This window comes from Nestor notabilis, unplaced genomic scaffold (assembly GCF_000696875.1).
Source record: "Nestor notabilis isolate BGI_N333 unplaced genomic scaffold, ASM69687v1 scaffold13167, whole genome shotgun sequence".
Taxonomy (NCBI): domain Eukaryota; kingdom Metazoa; phylum Chordata; class Aves; order Psittaciformes; family Psittacidae; genus Nestor; species Nestor notabilis.
Window position 1 is genome coordinate 88,297 of NW_009936176.1, and position 20,343 is coordinate 108,639.

The window sequence follows — 20,343 nt, forward strand, 5'->3', positions numbered from 1 at the left end:
ATTCGGATTGAGAGAGACCACTTAAGCAACTGGCAAGCTCTTCTCCCAGTCCTGACTTTAAACAGCCCTTGGTCTGGTGCCAGAGGTATTCAGGGGGCAAAAGCCATTAGTGTGACAACTCCCCACTTGCTCATAAGAGCATTATGTGGGTTTTGCACAGCCATTGTTGTGCGGGGGCAGAGAGCAACAGGGGATGGGGCCAGACCAACGTGCAATTAAGGCTGCAACGCCAGCTTTCAGGGCTCCACGCAGCCCCCCACAGCCACTGCATGGTGAAAGAGGTTATTGAAAGCAGCCCAGAGTCACCTCTCAGAGCTGGGACAGCCATGAGATGTCACACACCACGGTGTGACTCTCTTCGATGCCCAGTGCTTGGCCCCTTGCCACCCTCCAAGCATTGATGATAGGCCTGTTCCCAGTGACTTAAAACATGAGTCCTTAAAACCATTATAAAAGCTGTAAGCAACACAGAAAGAAAAAACCTGCCTGCATTACCTTGCACAATATTCAAAGGGGCTCCATGCACACTAATTTCTGCTAAAAAGAAAAATCAGCAACTTATTCAGCTGGGAAGAATGAGCATGCCTGAGTTTTGTTAATGCATCTTTTGATTAAAGAATGCATTTAAAACCTAGCATTCACAGGGAATGCTCCCCCTTTGAAGCAGCTGTGATTAATTACCGCTGCTGAGCTGCCATGACAAAACAGGTTGTGTTACCTCTCTTGTTCTAAGAGAAAAAGAGAGGCTGAAGACCCCTGGGACAGACCTCCTCTCCTACGTCCTCCATAGCGTAAGACACCTCCCTGCTGTCTGCTTTCAGCTCTCCCCATGCCTGCATGACCCTACCACAGTGCTCAGCATCCACGAGGCTCACTTTAGCCAGATTAAGCACCCAGTCAGGCCTTAATTATTCATGCCCAATTACTTGCTGGCAGCATGGCGACTAGTTTTTAAGGCATGTTTTGCCCCATTCCAACATATACTGTAATATTTTATTGGCATCATTTTGCCAACAAAAATAAGAATGTTACATGAATAACGTTTTGTCTGTGCCAAATTTTTATACTGCCCATTTTATATTTATTTCGGTATACTATTTCAAGCCAATTTTCCAGTCTTAATGTTACCTCACACTCATGTTCATGCATCTACATAGTTCTCAATAAAGCTCTATCTCATGCTGAATTAAAACTTGACTTGGTATAATTTTGAGACCAGTCATCCTATGGGGAACGATCCTGCACTAGCAACAACTTGGGCCTCGAGTGTGGCCCCTTGTTCTAAGAGCTGATCTACATGATGTAGAGACATGTAGGGTCATGGAGCCAGATCCTATGTCTTTCTCAAAACAACCTTCAATTTGCAGCATTTGAATTCCTTTTATAGAGGGAGAGATGATCCTGCAATATTAAGCAGCAGCTGGTCTTCTTTTGAAGAGTTTTTGTAGTTGCATCAATATTTCCTCAAAGGTAACACCCTTCAGCTTGGCAGAAGGTTTGTGGCAGGCTGGGATTTTTTATATTTAAAAAAGAACAAACCCCAACCTGGAAACCCTGTTGGAAAAGAAGTGAGAGATCTAACGCTTTTAGGTTCTACTGGAAGCCTCAGGCATAATCTTCTTCAGGGAAAGCATGACAAAGCAGTCAGACTCCTGGCTGTACACAGGTTGGGTATTACATCACACCCATTTCCAAATACTCAGCTGAGTCCTGGCCCGGCTCAGGGCCTGACACAACACTGGGAACAAGACAGGGAGTGATCCCACCCCAGCATGATGTGCCAGCGGCTCTCTGAGTATCCCTGAGCAGCTCTGCGGGTCCCATTAGAGTCTTCACTGGTGTTACATGGACCAGCTCAGGTCCTGATAAAGGTCTTGCTCAAGAAGTCAGTGGGGGAGTGCCTGATCACCAATGCCTATAACTGTTTCAGACACTCACCCAGGTTGTCCTCTCCCTGCTGCTGCTGAAGGGCAGGGGGTCCCCTGCCAGAGCCTTGGGTACTCCAGCCTACCTCAAATTGGGCACAGAAGAGATTGAGAGCAGCCCTGAGGAGAAGGACTTGGGGGGGGGTGGTTGATGAGAAGCTTGACATGAGCCGGCTTCAGTGTGCGCTTGCAGCCCAGAAACCAACCGTATCCTGGGCTGTATCAAAAGAAGCATGACCAGCAGGTCAAAGGAGGTGATCCTGCCCCTCTACTCTGCTCTCGTGACACCTCACCTGGAGTATTGTGTAAAGTTCTGGTGTCCTCACCATAAAAAGGACATGGAGCTGTTGGAGCAAGTCCAGAGGAGGGCCACAAGGATGATAAAGGGGCTGCAGCACCTCCCGTATGAAGACAGGCTGAGAAAGTTGGGACTGTTCAGCCTGGAGAAGAGAAGGCTGCATGGAGACCTCATAGCAGCCTTCCAGTATCTGAAGGGGGCCTATAAGGATGCTGGGGAGGGACTCTTCATTAGGGACTCTAGTGGTAGGACAAGGGGTAATGGGTTCAAATTTAAACAGGGGAAGTTTAGATTAGATCTAAGGAAGAAGTTCTTCACAGTGAGGGTGGTGAGGCACTGGAACAGGTTGCCCAAGGAAGTTGTGAATGCTCCAACCCTGGAGGTGTTCAAGGCCAGGGGGGGCAGAGCCTTGGGGGACGAGTGCGAGGTGGCCCTACTCATGGCAGGGGGGTTGGAACTAGATGATCTTAAGGTCCTTTCCAACCCAAACCATTCTATGATTCTATGATTCTAAATTTCTATTACCTTCTGGTGGGCAGAAGTCACCCACATTTTGGCACTTAGCAGCTACAGTGTAGACACTGAGAGATGGTGGTCACCTCTGCCACATTTCCCATGTGGTCTAGGACAACTCTGTCTCTCAGGGTGTCCATGCCCTATCACTAAAGTGACAATAAAACTTCCTTGCCCCATATTATTGCCTCTTCACTCACAGCACAAGTCCCCTGTGGTGATGACAACCTCCAGCTTCAGTCAGTTGCCAACACAGTGGATCTTGATCTCAGCTGGGATCTCCAGAGGCCAGTTCAGTATAAATAGTAAGTGCTGAATTGCAGCCAGGGATCAGCATAAGGAAGAAGGGTCCTGGCTGTATGGCTTCTCCCCGTGCTTGGCCACCCAGCTGGCAGGAACAGCAGCCCACAGGCACCCTACCACCAAGCCCTTTCACCAGGGTGAACCCCAAAGGCAGAGCACAGGGATGTGTTGTACCCTAATATTGAGGGAAAACTCTCTGGGACAGAAATGGGGGGGGTGGGGGGGGGAAGAGAAGCTGAATAGATTTAATCTGTAAGTTGACAAAAGCCCAATGAACTCTTTGAAAAAACCCATCCAGAAGCATGCCATTTAAAAAACAAACCTGCAGCACATTAAATAATATTACAATTTAAGAATTTTCATTAAATTTTCCAACTTGGGCAGTGGTAGAAGCTTAAGAGTTACAGTTGAAAAGAAAAAAAAAAGGATTTTAAGTCAAACAACATCACAGCTAAATATAAATAAATAAAACCATTCCTGTTAAATTCACATGTTCCCTGCATTGCTGAGGCAATATGAGGTTATCAAACTGGGCTGCCTGCTTATCCTCTCACATAAAGAATTTATGCAGGATCCATGTGAGTCCTGGAAAATCCCAGAAATCATTCAAGCCAAGCAAAGGACTAATAATTCACAACGTGCCTGACTTACAGCGCAGGCACATCCATAGAGCCCATAGAAACTAGAGAGACACCACAGCAAACAGGAGACCATGGGGTGAGTTCTTCCACCAAATGAGAGGATGAAATAACAACCTATATCTCGCAGAAGCAGATGGGATGAAATCACACCTATGATCTCCCAAGGTTAAGAGGAGCTGGAGGAAGCTGTACAGCCCCACACCGCCACCCGTAATCACTGCTGTCTCCAAGATGTCTGCGGGTTGCCTCAGTCTAAGGTGTAAATCGGAGCAGCCCCATTTCAACACTGTCCAAGTTGCTCAAAAGGGCCATTCAAAAGTCTGGGGATAAGCAGAGTGCCTCAACAACTCCTGCCAAGCCTTCACAGAACGTCTGAAGGTTGTCCTTGACAGACTCGCGGGGGGAACCAATTTTTCTGCTGACCCTTGGTAAAGAGCAGTGAAGGCAAATCTCTGATGATTTAGCACAACGATAATAAGTGCTACCTGGTCATTCTTTGATCAAAGTTTTCATAAAGACAAGGACAGACGGCTAGGGAAAAAGAAATAACTGTGGGATCAAGTCATTAACCCTTGGATGTGAGGTTCTCGTTAGCCAAAAGTGAAAAGGAGACTCAAACACCTGCGTAATACAGCCGTAAGTTTCTCTCTGCACAGCCCACATAAAAATCAAAACAGATGCCTTGTCCCAATAAGAAAACAGCTTTGCAGCTTCATTAGGGAAGCAGTTTCCATTCCCCATAATTTTAGCATCAGTTCCCCATATTTAAGAAGTCAGAGCAATGATGCAGTGTCTGAGGTAGCTTACAGAGCAGTCATTCTCACAGCTAATAGGGGCTCTTCTCCAAGAAGATGCATTTGAAAAGCCAGCAAGTCCCTAAGGGACAGTGTAGAAGGACCTGCACCCATGACAGAAGCCATGGTCTAGAAAGTGACCCTGGCTGTAAATACCAGTGTCCAGGGGCAAGTTATATATGCATTTATATGTAGCAGCTTCCACCACTGCCAGCGCAGTTACACTGCACACATACTGCCCTCTGCATCAGGGCTCATGGTTGCACTTACATCCGTTTGGGTTTTGAGAAAATAAAAGCCTATGCCTTGATGAATTAATATTTTATCACAAAAAAAGCAGAAAAACTCAGCAGAGGTGGAGCGCACCCCAAAACCGGCAGGGATTAGCACTTTATAGAGAACAAATAAATGGCTGAAGGAACTTGGCTGTCGTCCCATGCACTGTGTTGTAAAGGCCATTAAGTCTCTAATTCAAATTATCAGCCAACCTTCTCAGCCATCAATTACTACTAAATTACTCAACAGTTCTGTCTAGCTTCAGGACAGCCACCATATACACATACACAGGAGCACCAATTACCCGGAAAGCCTATTGTCAAAGCACAATTCAGAAGAACAACATGCGAAGCTGTTTCTGACTGCTTGGATGTGATCTGCCTCAAGTCTGTAACACCCACTAATACAGTGCATATTGTGAAGTCTCTATGAAGATGTTACACCAAGTGCCTAAGCAGAGGGCTTGCTCCAAGGGCCTGACCTAAGTACCATTAAGTGTCAGAAGGGCACTCACAGTTTCGGGAGCAAACAGAGCCCTGGCAGTCACAGCAAAGCAGCGCTGCACATTTTTGACTCGCTGTAAAAACAGGCTAACAAATGGTGCTGGTATTTTAATTCTTTCCAGAAATAAATCACAGACGGTATCCAAGGCCACCTGCAGTCCACGCTGAGAGGCATTTTCAAGGCACACACACACACACAAAGGGCTTTATGAACAGAATTTTTTTTACTGCATGGAGAGTGCAATTTAACTGAATTTAAACAACCCCAGATACTGTTGATTTAAGATATATAAAAACCCAGTGGGAAAGCTTAGCAAGAAACCTGAGTCTCCCTTACAGGATTAGGGCTTTATTTCTAAAGTGGAGTGAGGAGAAAGAGCAGCCTCGCTTGCTCCTTTTCTGTCCATTCCAGTGATGTTATGGACCAGTTTTATTCCCTCAGTGAGGGACACAGATATGGTACCCAGACTGCTTCCTCCTTCTTCCTCCTCCATCTAGCCTACTTTCAAGTACTGAGTATACATAAACATGATCTTGTGACACTTCTTGATGCCACAAACCAGCATTCTCAGTTTCCATGTGTGCGCAATGCCCTAACCTGTATTTGCAAGCTCCGCAAGAGCCCCATCACATGTCACAGCACCAAGTGTTTTCATACTGGTTCATCTGCCTCCTGGGCCATTCTCTCCTCCCTCTCAAGGCTGAGCACCATAGCGGCTCCCTGAGCTGCCAAGAAAGACAGCCCAAGGGTTCCTGCTGCTGGCCAGAGGCCCCCTTCCCTTGAAGATGCCACAAAGAAGAATGGAGGTTTCTGCAAGGCAGGCTGGTCTCCTTCCCTGCTCTGTTTGGTCAGCAGCATTTTGCACGGAAAGTCCAAGGGGAGCTTATGGCTATGAACCTGTTGATGGACACATACACACACAGAGGCACACTGCAGATGTGTGCACTCTTATGTACACGCACCACTGCATTCACAGTATTTTATATATGACGGATACTTCCTGCAGAACTCTATATTATCAGGTATTACACTGATGGTAAGAGACAATTCACACACTTGCCCGTGCCTCCATAGGAAAGGGCAGCACTCCGGAGGGCAGTGCTGGTTTGCCCTGAGGTGCCTGATGCTTGCAGGGCCAGCCTGAGTCCCTCCTGCCCCTGCCTTACTGTCTGTATTTCTTTCTTTCCATCACTTTTCCTTTTTCAGTCCCCTAATGCCATTTCTGTGACTTTCATCCAGCAAAAATATGTTACGAAGAAAAAATCCAGTTACGATTCCACCATTTATATTATTTGATGGTCACAGTATCAGCCTTTGCACACAGATAACTCTTTCTCTCCCACTAATAACCTAAATACAATATTGACTTTTTTAATTAAAGACAAATATATATGTTTTCATATGCAAAAATGCAAATGTAAAGTTTTAGATGTTGAGCTTTTAGATGTTTACCAGACACAGAAATGCACCTTGAATAGCACAGAACTGTTATTAGCACATTTATTCACTCATCTCCAGCAAGAAACCCAGCAACCTCCTTCAGCCCTACCTGCTGCTCCTTACATCGATCTGCCATCCATGGGAAGCCTGGCCGTGGCAACCAGCATGGAGACAGATGGTAAGACAGAGCTGCTTTGGGAATTAAAACTTTAAATAAGTGCAATTGTAGCAGGGAAGGTGAATTTCTCTGCCTCCCCCCATTGTTTAAAGGGTTATTAAAGACACAACAAATGTTCATTAAATGGGTTTTAAGGCTCTGCTGTTTTTCTCTCTGCATGTCAGCACACGTGCATTCCTGAGGAGCAATAAAACAACAGCAATGTCCAGCAAACAAGGCTTTGGAGAAGCAGGAGAAAAGCCTGGTAGCCATCAACAACAGCAAAAATGTCTTCATTAGCACATCAGAGTTGTTCTTCATATTTGCGTGAGGTTGCACAACCTCACATTCACACTCACGAACACAAGAGTGGCAAGACAAGTTTTGATCCAGACGAGACCAGGACTGTTTGATTTGCGGGAGCAGGGGGTCTCTGAAATTCCTCGCAGCACCCACAAACCTGCAGCAGAAGCAGCAGCAAGGACGTTAAGGCCAGCTTTCAGAGCAGCCATGGTCACCTCACATCTCAGATGGAGTATTTCTGGCCTTTGCTTTTTGCAAGAAAAACACCCCAAGTATCTCCTGGGGTCACTCCCATATGTCAGGCAAACCAGTGAAGCAGTCCAATCCAGCAGTGTGTTTTTCTTGTTTTACTGAAGGTAAGCTGAAAGGTTTATAACCCACTGCTGCAGCTGCAGAACGCCAGCTGTTCATCAGGTCTGCTTTACAGATAACTCATCTTACATCTCCAAAGAGCTCTGCTTCCATCATTCCCCTTTTAGGAACCCAGCATACAGGAGGAGCCTTTCCTACATACACAGAATTTTTAATTTTCATTCTCCACATCTCCAATTCAAATGTTTTTCTCCATTTTTGCATCTCAGTTCAGTTTCATTTCCCCCACTCTTGGACAGCATAATTAGACTGCATTAATTACCTAAGCCTGGCTAGGTCAGGGTGTTGTACGACTGGCCCCTGGGCTGGGGAATGAGTTTTTTGACAGGCCACCTGCAATAGCATCAACAACTGGTTGTTGGAATCAGTTGCCAAGTTTGTCTTGGAAACTTGTTCTGCAGTTTCACTGTCAGAAAAAGCACATTCTCCTCCAACACTTACCCACCCTAAAGTTAACAGAGGTACACCATGTGCCAGCAGAGGACCCACCTGATTTTGAAAGCAGTAATGGGAGCAAGCAATTAAAGCACCGGGGATCAACTTTCCAAGGATTTAGTCTCAATTGTTATTATTTCACTACATAACCTGTATGCACTTCAACATCTTTTCCCACAGCTCTAGCTACAACATCACCTACCTACTTCACAGGAGCAATGGGTTGCTTTGCTGAGCAGCTACATGGCAACTGACACTTCTGGCAGAGCAGCAGCGCGTGGAAGCGCATCGTTACGTTGGTGGAATGGTAATTGCAAGCGGTTGAAGCAGCTGAGTGCAGACTGACAGGATCACTTTTGTTTAGCAAACAGTTAAAGTCATTCACCAGAGATCAAGCAGACCTTACACTGTAATTTGGCACAAGCTTTAGAAGTGAGCTAGAATGGTGGATGAGCCGTCGCACATGTGCCTCAGACAGAGCCAGTGTGAGGCATGTGTTCTCTCTTTCCTACCTTCCAGGAGCTCCTGGGTGGTGGCAGTCCATGTCCCTGTTGACTCCATTTCCTTATTAATTCCCTCATTGATCTTCTCACCGCACACTAAGCAGATAACAATATTTTGATCTTCCCTACTTCTGACAGTGCTGCCGCAGGATAGCAAAGCCTCTTGAGTAGCTTGTGTTTTCTGTAATCTGGGATCCAGGTGGATGCCATCTCAACTAGAGAGCAGACACCCACTGATAGATACCTGGGGGAAACCAGGGAAGCTTGTTGTGTTAGCACTTCAGTGGCTGGTCTGCCTGCTCCCTGATGAGGAAATTCATGGAGTGAGAGAGTAATCCAGCTTCCCAGCTGTTCTTCCATTTTCAGGTCAGGCCAGTGACCAAAATTACCCTGAACCATCAAAATCTGGTCAGGATATTAGATATACTTCCTTCTCTCTAACTGTAGAGTAACTGGTCTACGATCAGAGCTGTGATTGCACAGCTAAAGTTTCTGAGGCTGGGTAAACAGCTTGGATATGAAATCTGTTCTTAGCCAAGACACCTGTCTAGGATCTTCCACTATATCCACCACCATGTTGCCTGTCCCACAACCATCATCTTCCTTACTGCTTCAATGCAGCCATCACATCTAGGGACCTAGCAGAGGCTGCAAGACCTACACACAACCCCAGGCATTTCAGAAGGGGTATGTCTGAGGGAAAGACACGGAATGTAATTCTCAACTGGAGAACACACAACGCTTTCTACTTGCACTTTTTTATTGCTTATTACACAAATAATTTCCCTGTGACAGGGTGGGGAAAAAGGGGTAAAAATACGGAAAACAATTGCAGAGGCAGGGGCAAAGTAATGCAGCTTCCCAATGGTGGAGCCAGCAGGAGACTCCCAACTCCTGGTCTGCTCTGCTGGGTCAGACAGCGAATACATGAGGTTGGTCTCACTTTTCAAAAGTGCCAACTTATCCTGAAATTACTGAAGTAAGTGGAGCACTAGCCCTGGTGTCACTGAGACACCAAGCACCTAGAGAAGAGAGCACGGTTGGTTCTGTGTGGCTCCAAGTCCCGACAAGGCTTTGGATGTTCTATAAACAATACCATCAAGCACAAACCACACTATCTAGTAAAGCTGAAGAAATGTTTGCAATCAGTTCTCAAAGCAGACTCTTTCATAATTGAAATACTGCAGAGCAGAAGGCAGCGTTATAATTATAATAAATGGGTGCTGCTGAGTTAAAGAGCAGAATCTTTCATTAGCAAATCTGATTTACACAAGCAGAGGCAATTTTGGTAGAAGCTGTTACATTATTTTGTGCTAGCATGTTCACTGCAGGACTTCTTAACAATTTTTGTTAGCCTTTCTTTTTAACTTGCAGTGGGTTTTTCTGGTAAGTTGGAGGAAGTTCAGAGACCAGCCACAGAACGACTGGAGGACTGCAAAAACACACGACACTGAAAATACCAGCAACTACCTCAGTGGGTTGTATCAAGCAGCAGGTAAAGGGAGGAGTTGATCACTCTATGGAAAACAGTAATGGGATCTTCAGTGTGGCATTTGAACAAATCCAATGACTGGAAGATGACATTAAACAAATCAGACTGAAAAACAAGGAGGACATTTTCAACAGCCAAGGTAATTAACCTTCAGTACAATTTATTGGTGGTTATGCTGGATTTTCCATTCCTGGAAACATTAAAAAAATAGGATGGAGGTTTCTCTAAATGACTTCTTAAATGCCCAGCACAGTAAAACAGAACAGGATGCTGCTCAAAAAAGCTAAAAATAGTTTTCACCCAGGTTCAGGCCCTCCTCAGTGACAATGAACTCTTGTCCTCCCAGCTTAGCCTGGGAGGGTTAGGAGCCCTTGGAGAGCCTTTGTTATAACCCTGTCAACTGGCCAGAAGACAAAACATAGATGTAATTTCTGGATTTTCCGGCCACACCATGTGTCAGGAAAGAACATGACTTGCACCTCCTGACATGCCCTATGGAGCTGAGCTCTGTCCTTGCTGTCCATCAGCTGAGCCACTCCTCACCTTGGCTGTCCTTCCCACATATGCTTTTATTCTAAGGACATCACCTGCACCCTCCATGTTTGCTTTCCCTTGCCAGCGCGTCACCTTGCCTTTCCCCCCGCGCTTATTCCCCTGAGGGACTTGTCCCCTCTCCCAGGCCCCCAGGACCCCAGGGGAAAGGTCTGGGGAACTGGGGTGACCTGCTTGCTGCACCGAGTGCTGCCCAGGCAGCAGGGAGCCACCAAGGCCCCAGCTGATCTGCACTAACAGCCCCAGCAGGAGCGATGCTGCTCAGAGGGAGTGACCCCATCCATACATGGTTGGGAGGGTCAGAGATCTATACCCCAGGAGATGTCCTATATTACAGACCAACCCAGGGCTCAGATTTACCATGCATCTATGGGCAAGGCAATTCACCCTCCTGCTTCAGCAAGATATTTACGCTGTTGCTGCACAGGAACATTTTCAGGATCAATTAGTTTAGTGTTCATGCAAAGCTCTGTGGACAGAGGCCTCAATACAAGTAGTAAGTACTATTATTATTACTGCACTTCAGATGGCTACAGCACTGGCATTTTCCAGGCATGCACCATTAACAATTTACTAAGATAAATGGCCCAGGAACCTGAAAATGCATTTAGGACAACTACCTCCTGCTTACCAGCATACATTCAGCTGTGTAAATGACACCTCATTGCTCAACATGTAGCTATGGTAACATTTCTATCTCATATATTGAAGTGTGCGCACACACACATGTGTGGAGCTGGAGAGAAGCCAGGCTACCTCATTTAACAACACACAAACACTGAGCCAGGGAACTTTCCCAGCCCCCGAAAGCTGAGCTGCCCCTGGGAACCAGTGGTGAGGAGCAGGCAGCTTGCCCCATGCCTGGCAGGGATAACAGCACCACATAACCAGAGCCCCATTGGGCCATCAAGGGACTTACTTGAGAGCAGTTTTGTAGTGGTAGATCGCCTCAACGTTACGGCCCTGGTCTTTGAGAAAATTGGCATAGTTGTAGTGCACCTTGGCGTTGTGGGGCAGGGTCTTCACTCCTGAGCTGCAAGAGTAACAGAAGCAGGACAGTGTTAGCGGTCCAGTTACCCCACCTTCCCCAAGGTCCACCTTCTTCTCATGGTCCCCTTCTCTGAAACATTTGCTTGGACTTTGAGCACCTTGTCACCTCCTGCACACTTGTGTTACTACCCTGAGTTTGTCCCATGCACTGGTACACCACGCACTCCGAGTGGACATAAATAGGTGGCAGGAATTCAACCTGTCCTGGCCGCTGTCGCTGCAGGCACCTCTAGCAACAACACAGCAACACTCCCTGTGTCCAGGTGCTGTCATATTTAAAAATCTGAATTATTAAATTGAAAGATCCTAAAAAGGCCAATATTTAGGGGGAAAGAGAGTAGCACTTTCTCTAATATATCCATAACAGACGCCCTGCTTAAACTTGAGTGTTATAGAGCACCTTACAAAAAATCTTGATTTAAATTTGGATGCAGGTACCAGAAAGAAGGTCTCTTTTCCATGTGCATCATCCACTAGAGGGGATGCATAGCATACTCTGAGTACTAAGCCAGCATGTATGTGCTGCTTAGCGCTGAGAGGAGTATAGCCAGGAAGTGAGGGCTAATGGCACTTTTGTCCTTAGCTGGGACTCTTGTCCTCAGCTGGCAAATCATACACTCCGGCATTCTGACACATGACTGAGGACATGTGGCCGCTCAGCCACACCATCGCTCCCCTCCATCTCCCCTGCCACATGTAGATTGGACTCAACTATTTGGAATTAATAATGAGGGCGCAAAGACAGAAGGAGAAGAGCAAGCATATGCTTATTTATTTAATTAAGAGCACAGAAAGCAAGGTGCACCTTGCACAGCTGGAGGAAATGCCGTTTCAAGGTTAAAGAGAGAAAATAATCAGAGGCACATACGGCATGGAAACATTTCCCCTGCAAGAATCCAGAGAAGTGCATACTCTGTTTAATGGGGGAATCCTTTCCAGCACATAAATAGGGGCTCTCTGAGGTAATGGGAAATAAGGATTGACTAATCTGTTCATGTAAAAGCAGACAAAGCGCTGTTTCTTGCTCAGAAACAGATTCTGTCAGTTGCTTTTTCTCCCCCCATCTTTTCTGACCCTCCTACCTCAGGCAGAAAAAAGTAAAGGATTAGGATATTCTCAAGTGTTGTTGCTTTGCCCTGTCTGTCTCTCCTGTTTGACTTTGGAGGGTATGGAAGTTAATCATAATGATGCAGGGTCGCACACAGTCCCCACCAGTGGGGGAGAATGCACACATGGCTGCAGAAACCCTTTGTTGGGGATTTCACTGTAAAACAGCACTTAAGAATCCTAGTGGCAAATAGGATATCTTTTTTGCTTATCTGCAGCCAGTGGTATCAAGCGTCGCTAATGCCTACTTGTGAGAGCTTCCCAAGCTTCACCCACGGCTGCCTTACAGAGTTTAGCACAACATAGCCACGGTTTGCCTACTGAAATTAAAAATACACCTTGTATTTGGCTTCCTAATCATTAGGTATTTCCAAATTACTTACTGGGATCACTACAGGAATAAGACATTTTGTGACTAATCACTGAATTAAATCAGTTAATTGATGCTATTCTTAAGAGAATGATTTTCTATACTAGTTTTCACAAAGATATACTGCAGCAGCAGCAAGTAGTGTGTGACTGCTATGGCTGTGTTAATTTCCATTGGCCTTGGGAGCTATTAACTACACACTTACAACCTCTGGGCATTACTGGAATATTAATTCTTATACAGAGAGTTTTCATTACATCACTGCCAGTGTTACACGCAGAGACACGGACAGGCATTCAAAACTGCTGAGAGCTACATGCAATGAGTTGCTGGCTCAGCTACAAGCCTCTGCTGAAACAGAGCAAACAGTGAGGAGGACAGTGCATATGCACAAGTACTTCAGTTCTAATGCGATACGGTTTTAACAGTAAGATGCGTATGTTTAAATATTTTAACTCTGGACTGTCTCCCTTTAGATAGAATTTATTATTAATCCTGCTGGTTCCTTTTATTAAATCGTCACTAATAAAGCTTCTTTCACCAGTGTGCTTCTGCTGGAGGTGGGGGTGACATAGGACAGGCAGAAATCAGTTCAGGTTCTCACTTGGGCTCTCTTCTGCGTCAGGCTGCTCACACTCCCTGACCTATTTATTCTCCTAGCATAGGCAGGGAGGGGGGAGCTTCATTTTGCAAAGCACATAGCAATGTCAGAGGCTGCTTGGAGTCTCTGTGCTGTGGGAGGTAGTAGCAAACACAGCGCTGGACATGGAGGGTTTTTTTTAGGGGAGTTTAGGCAAACATTCCTGTTAATCGATTCTTGGGCCAGCCAAGAACACTGTTTGCTCGTTGACAGAGGAAACAATAATGTCCATAATGAAAGCCAAGCAGGAAAGGGTGGAGTACAAATAACAAAGCAGAACACAATGTTTTTTCCATTTCTGCTTCCCGCAAGCACCCAGTCTCTTACAATTTCAATTTAATTTTCCAATGTGCTTTTCCAAACTCTCCTACTTCCCTCTTCCCCAGCCCAGCTCACATGTGCCCTTCTGAAAACCTATGGCACCAATCTGGCTCCAGCCAGAAACAAGCCCACTGAGATCAGACGTCACTCCTCTAGGATTTCCTTCCCTTTTGGCTTCTACAACAGCAGTAAGTGACATAAATGGAAAATAAACAATAGGCAAACCCTTTTACGTAGCACTTTCCCTCCATGGAAAGTCAAAACCCTATTAGCTGTAAATCAGAGACATAAAACACCACTGGTATTTTCCAACCTCAAATACCAGCATCACCCAAATCTCACTTCAGTTGGGAAAAGCCTCCTGTGATCCTCTCCACTGTTTTTCTAAGTGCATGTTCTGCTCTGCAAAGCAACTGGGGTGCAGGGCAGAGGCTTCACTTGTTTTGTGTGATTTCCATACAAAAGGTGCTCTGCTTACAGGGAAACAAGGCCTCTCCTGCCTCAGTCAGAGCCCTGGGAAAGACGATGGGATCTCCTCTGCTCTGGGAATCATTATCACCAATAAAGGTTCTCTACAGCCAATTATTCTCTGGATGACACAACCAACCGCTTTCCTTGGCCTCCTACCCTTGTATTGATTTCACAGATATCAATGTTGGGCCACATTAAACTGTGCTATAAAAGATGCACAAAATGCAATAGCAGTTGCTCTCCTCAGCTGAGCCATCTTTCAGAATTAACAAAACACCACAGCAGTAAATGCCACCTTTGGAGCTGGGTTGGTTTTTGCGAATTACTGAAGCCAGCAGACCTGGCTTAGGAGGGAAAACTGCTGACTAAGAAAGTGCCACTTCCATGCAGTTCCTTTGCTGGTTACAACTGTGTTTCCAGGCACTGTCTGTCACAAACATGGGCAGTACATGCAGATGCTTTCCAGGAGCAACAGGAAACATGGCAGCTTGGCAAGCCTTGAAAAAGTTGGTACAGCGGATGCAGAGGTTAGCCCACAGCCCTCACCTCCCTCTCCCTGGCTTCAGAAATTAACACTGACCACAGCTGGAGGCTGTGGAGCCTGACCTCCTGGCCTGTACATTCTCTCTATATGGTAGTTCCTTAAATAATGCACAAATAAGCCATCGCTGCCCACCTGCCAATACAGGAAAACAAGCTGCGTGGGGCCTCCAGAGATCTATTGGAATAATACATAGTTGGGCACTTCTATGCTCTCTGTGTATTTGAGCTCTTTATATATATATGAGCAATTCTTATACTTTTGCTTCATTTGCTTCTCCTTTAGTCCTTGCACATACGCTTGTGCACCTATGTGGAGATGCAGCATTTCCTCAGACAGCATCATCCTCCCACACTGCTCCTTTCAGCCAGGAGCCTACAGGATTTCTGCATCCAGAAAATTTGGCCCTTGGGCTGGAGACTGAGAGCCAGGATGGCCCAGAGGTAGCAACAGTGCTGCTGCACAATGTTGAAGTGGGGTAAGCCTTGAGAATGAGACACAATGGGGTACAAGCACAAAACCGGTAACATGTTAGGTATACAGTCATCTCCTGGATCAGCATAGAGAAAACTTGTATAAGAGAACAGGTCTTTCTTGGCCAAGGGAATCAAAACAGATTGACCAAAAGAAACATATCCAAGCAATGAAGGAATAGAAAGTAGAAAAAAAAAATAAGAGGGGGAGAAAAACAGTAATTAATTAAAGCAGGAACTGGAAAAGAATGAAGAACTAGGAATGGGAATAAAGAATCTCTCAGCACATACTTCTTAAAAATAAAATATTCAACACATGTAGAGACTACCAAGTAGGTTGATTTATGTCTCCTTTCCCACATCTATAGATTTGCTCTGTTTCATTATTATTTTCCCTCATACTTCTTTACTGCTCCTTATCTCCTCCTCCTGCTCTGTCCTTTCTAATTTATTGCTGTTGCACGTGTCTCCATCCACTTCTCCCTCCTCTCCTCATCAGCCTATATATAGCTGCCTCCTTCTGCCCAAAGAGATCTCCCACTCCTGGATGACATTATCTTCTTGCTATACTATTCTTTTGCATTTCCTTCCCATCAATAATAAGTATCCTACCGTATTATAGACTCAAGAGAGATATATAACACCTAACAAAGAAGATCTTAAAAAGACAACAAAAAGACCAATATGGTTAAACAGCATAGTAAAGGCGGCTACAAGAAATGAAAAACATCCTTTAAAAAGTGAGCATCACAGCTACAGAAGGAAAAAAGAAAAGAGTATAAACTTCAGTAAGTTAAACATAAACCATAATTAGGCAGACCAAAAGAGATTTAAGGAAAATCTTGCTAAAGCCGTCAAAGCTGATAATGGAATACATCAAATATAGGAAACCTGCCAAAGATCCCCTAAGGCAAAGAGATGATGGAGGTCTAAAAGGAGTGCTTGAAGAAGAAAAGGCCATAGGAGAAAAGCTAAATGGATTCTCTGCACCAGTGCTCACTACAGTGGTACTGAAGAGGTTGCCACATGAGAGCTTTTACCTACAGGGGCAAGTCCAAAGCCCTGTCTCAAATTGAAGTGGCAGTAAAAGAGGCTTTAAAACAAATCGACACCAAGAACAGCTATAAATCCATTGGGCCTGGTAGTACACACGCAGAGGAAACCAAATGTGAAGCTGCTATTAGCTGGAGTATGTAGCCTGTCATTTATATGAGGCTGGCACTAGAGAAATGGAAGGTGATGAACATGACTTCATTTGGCTCCAGGGGAGGGATCTGGGGGCAACACAGCAGCAAGTCTTGATTTCCACTCCAGGTAATTTGGGAAAATCCATAATAAAGACTGGTTCTAGCAAAGTTCCGGATAACTACAATCCAACAGAGAATAATTAACCTTTTTTTTCTGCAGAAAGAAGTTAGTTGGGCAGATCTGTTGTTCTTTGACAGACTCAACAGCTACGTGGTACTGAAACTATGGAAAGCTTTTCTGAAAATCCAAAATAGCCCAGTCAGTCTGAATCACACACATCAACGTTGTGCACTCAAATATTCAAAAAGGCTTTTGCTAAAATCCCTCACAAAACACTTCAAATTTCTTAAAGGCATCATGGAGTAAGAGGGAAGGTCCTCTCCTGAATCAACACCTAGTTGAAGACAGCAAGCAGAGAGCACAACTATGTGAACATGTTTTACAATTGGAGAAGACTGCAAGCAGGGTTCCCAAGAGACATGCAGTGGCATCTGAGCTGCTTCATGTGTTCACATAAGACTTGAAAAGGGAGCAAACGTGGAGATGACACGTTTGCTGGTGACACCAGCGTGAATAACACTGCAGCAATTAAAGCTAACTACAAATTGTTACAGAAGGATCTCATGGTATTGAAGGCTGGGCAAGAAGATGGCAAATGAAATGCAATTCCGGTACAGGCACAAGTATCAGAGTGTATATACAAACACTCTAAAACTGCATAAATTTGCTCATAGATTCATGTCTATATATCAGGCACTTCCACTCATAATTGGTACCTTGGAGTTTTGTGGACAGTGCTGTGAAAGTATCACCCACTGCTTAGAAGAGGTGACAAAAGGCATCTGGAAGATCAGGGAACAAAAACCAGAAAGAGTCCTACGTTGCTGTGCTGTACATATCTCTTGAAAGGTGATTCTGGTCTCCTTCTCAACTGGACGGATTAGAGTTTGAAAGCATTCAGCAAAGACTGACAAGCAGGAACAGAAATGCAGAACAGCTTCCATATGAGGAGAGTTCAAAACCAGGAGACTCCAGCATGAAAAAGAGAGCCTTGGGGGAGATGGAGATAAAGGCCAAGGGGGACAAGTGCTGAGCTGATGGTTACTCACTACTCTTTCAGCACACCAGAACTAGGAGACACCAGACAAGACGACCAGGCAGAAGGCTGACAGAAGGGAAGTCTTAGTTGTGCACACTGTGTAATTTAACGACAGGGCCCAGCGCACAGGATGCTGTAGAAGCCAAAACTATAAATAGATTTGCAAGAACAGTCAGACACATTAATGGAAGAAAAGTCCATCAGTGGTTGTTAAAAGCAAAAATAGCAAGTAACTCCTGATTCAGGAAGTCTTTAAACTGTAGATTACTGCAAGCTGGGAAAGGACTGGAAAGAAGCATCGCTGTTGCTTACACTGTTCTTACACTGCTTTTCTAGCCATCCGCTGCTGATTCCTCTCAGGGGAAGGCCTTGACATGAGGTGACCCAGCAGGAGCACACTTATGTTCTTGCCTTCTCCTGAAAAGCCCAGGGAAGATCCCTCTCCTGGAACTGTCCCTAAAAGTCATGAGCTGAAGAGCGAGCCAGCTTGACCCAAGCCACTGAGCCCTACATACTACCCTGTGCAACACCAAATCCCTGCCTTGAGGCAAGGTATATTAGCTCCAGCTCAGTGCTGCATTGAAGCAGTGCCATGGTTTCTGAGTATGAGCTGGCTCGTACATGGCCACCCTGCTTTGAACGGAGGTAGGATGGACAGAAGTCCACTTGTGTCCAACTAGGTAGATATGACCTTTTTCTTCTCTTCTGTGACAGACCCCCTGGCATCCCATATCATCCCAAGAGTGGTCCTTATAGGAGGAGATGTCTTCCTGCCATCTGCTCCAGTTTGACTTCATTGTTCCTGAACACAGGTGACCATAACTGTACACAATGTGATACCAGATGATGCCTGCAATTCAGCATATGGAATTACCATCTTTCCACCCCCCTTTCAATGGCAGAGTCATCCAACTTGGAAAGCCTGATGCTTTTCCTCCGACCAGCCACTGTTAGCCAGAAGGGTTTGGACTGGAGGTGTGCTTCACAGGGATTGTTGTGTGAGCCCAGACCAGTCACCATGGCTGCTGTTGTTTGAACAGCAAACAGCCTTTCAGGGAAACAGGCAATGAATCATGTCAGAGTGAAGAAACCTCTATTCCAGATTTATTTTCTTTTAAATCCCACTAACAGAGCTCCAGCCACTTCACTAGAGTTTCCTGAAGACCGAAGGCTACACATAAAAACTAGTTTCATACTCTTTAGGGCTGTGTAAATTAAACTTTGCTCTGGCCAGTAAGTTAGAGAGTAAAGCTAAGCAACCCATATGCAGATCACCTGCACTTCGCGATTACTGCACAATTAGACAACTGCTGAAAGCAGCCAGAGGCAAATGCAATGTATTTGCTAGCAAAACACAAAATGAAACAGTCTGTTTCACTGCAAAAAAATGTAGAAATGAAGTTGTAAAGAGAGCTCTTTGGCAAAGAGTAATCAAATAAAATGAAATATGGTACATCAAGTTGGGCACTTCATGGCATTTCATTTTTTATCATTAAGAACATCACTAAGAAGAATTAAATATTTTCCATGGCATTACTATGATATTCTGGAGGATCACAACAAACTTTTGCCATGTCTTTAAAAAGGAAAGTGCTACGTTATTGGTAAATCCACAGAACTGAAGTTATGTAAAAATAGCATGCCTTAAATATGCAACTGCCAGAACCAAAGTTTGTGCATAAGCATGTAAAGTGCTGACACCAGTTTCTGCACAGTTGCCAGAAGAGAGAAAGTAGGTGTTATTTTACAATAATCAAAAAGTTAATCACAACAATGTATCAATAGCAGGACTCATGCTAAAGAAGACTATTCCATGTAACAAACATTTTCAACAATAGAAGAATGCAATTGCTCTCCCGTGGTCACTCATACCTGAAAAGAGATTCTCGTGACAGCCAGATTTCGTTCTGTTTCACGGTCTTCCAAGAGAAGAGCAGCAGCAGTAAAGCAAAGAGGGTCAAAACAGTAATTCTCCACTTATTTAACCATGTATACAGCTTTTTCAGACCGTGGACAAAGAGGATGCAGTACCCCATACTGGAAAAAAAGGAAAAAAAGGAAAATGCACCACAAGTTGTATTCCAGTACTCTGTTTATATGCAAGACCATGCATTATTCCATTTATTACACAATTAGAGGGTTCTTTGGACTAATTATATTTTCTGGGCTAACAAATTCCAATTCAACATCAGCTTTCCTCAGGTCACTACACAATTTCCAAATTAATCTAAATGATAGACCCAGATGCCAGAAGTACAGTAGCGTACATAATACCACCCAGCATAATAGTAGCTTACACCAGCCCGCAGAAGGCAGCTGCTTTTCTGAACAGCAAGCTAAGAAAGGACCATGTAATAACAGTAATACTGAGCACTACTGGGGCAGCAGGGAAGTGAAAAACATTTTTAGTACAGGGAAGTCTCCAAACAACCCCAGCAGTGGTCACTATTAATTCTAGTTTACAAACTGTGAAGTTGTAGTGGGAGAACAAGTGTAGCCAATGCCACAGGAGGAG

The 20,343-nt window shown here is 44.9% G+C and overlaps 1 protein-coding gene across 1 annotated transcript in view; it reads right to left on the minus strand.

Moving 5' to 3' along the window:
* The window catches only part of TMTC1 (transmembrane and tetratricopeptide repeat containing 1), a gene marked incomplete at its 5' end in the record, with an annotated part of 44,865 nt that extends 25,000 nt beyond the window's left edge, over positions 1 to 19,865 (minus strand). Inside the window, 2 exons of the mRNA XM_010018207.1 lie at positions 11,428 to 11,541; positions 19,701 to 19,865. Of these exons, the coding sequence (XP_010016509.1) occupies positions 11,428 to 11,541; positions 19,701 to 19,865 (279 nt within the window). The remainder of the gene's footprint in view (positions 1 to 11,427; positions 11,542 to 19,700) is intronic.
* Positions 19,866 to 20,343: the final 478 nt, after the last annotated feature.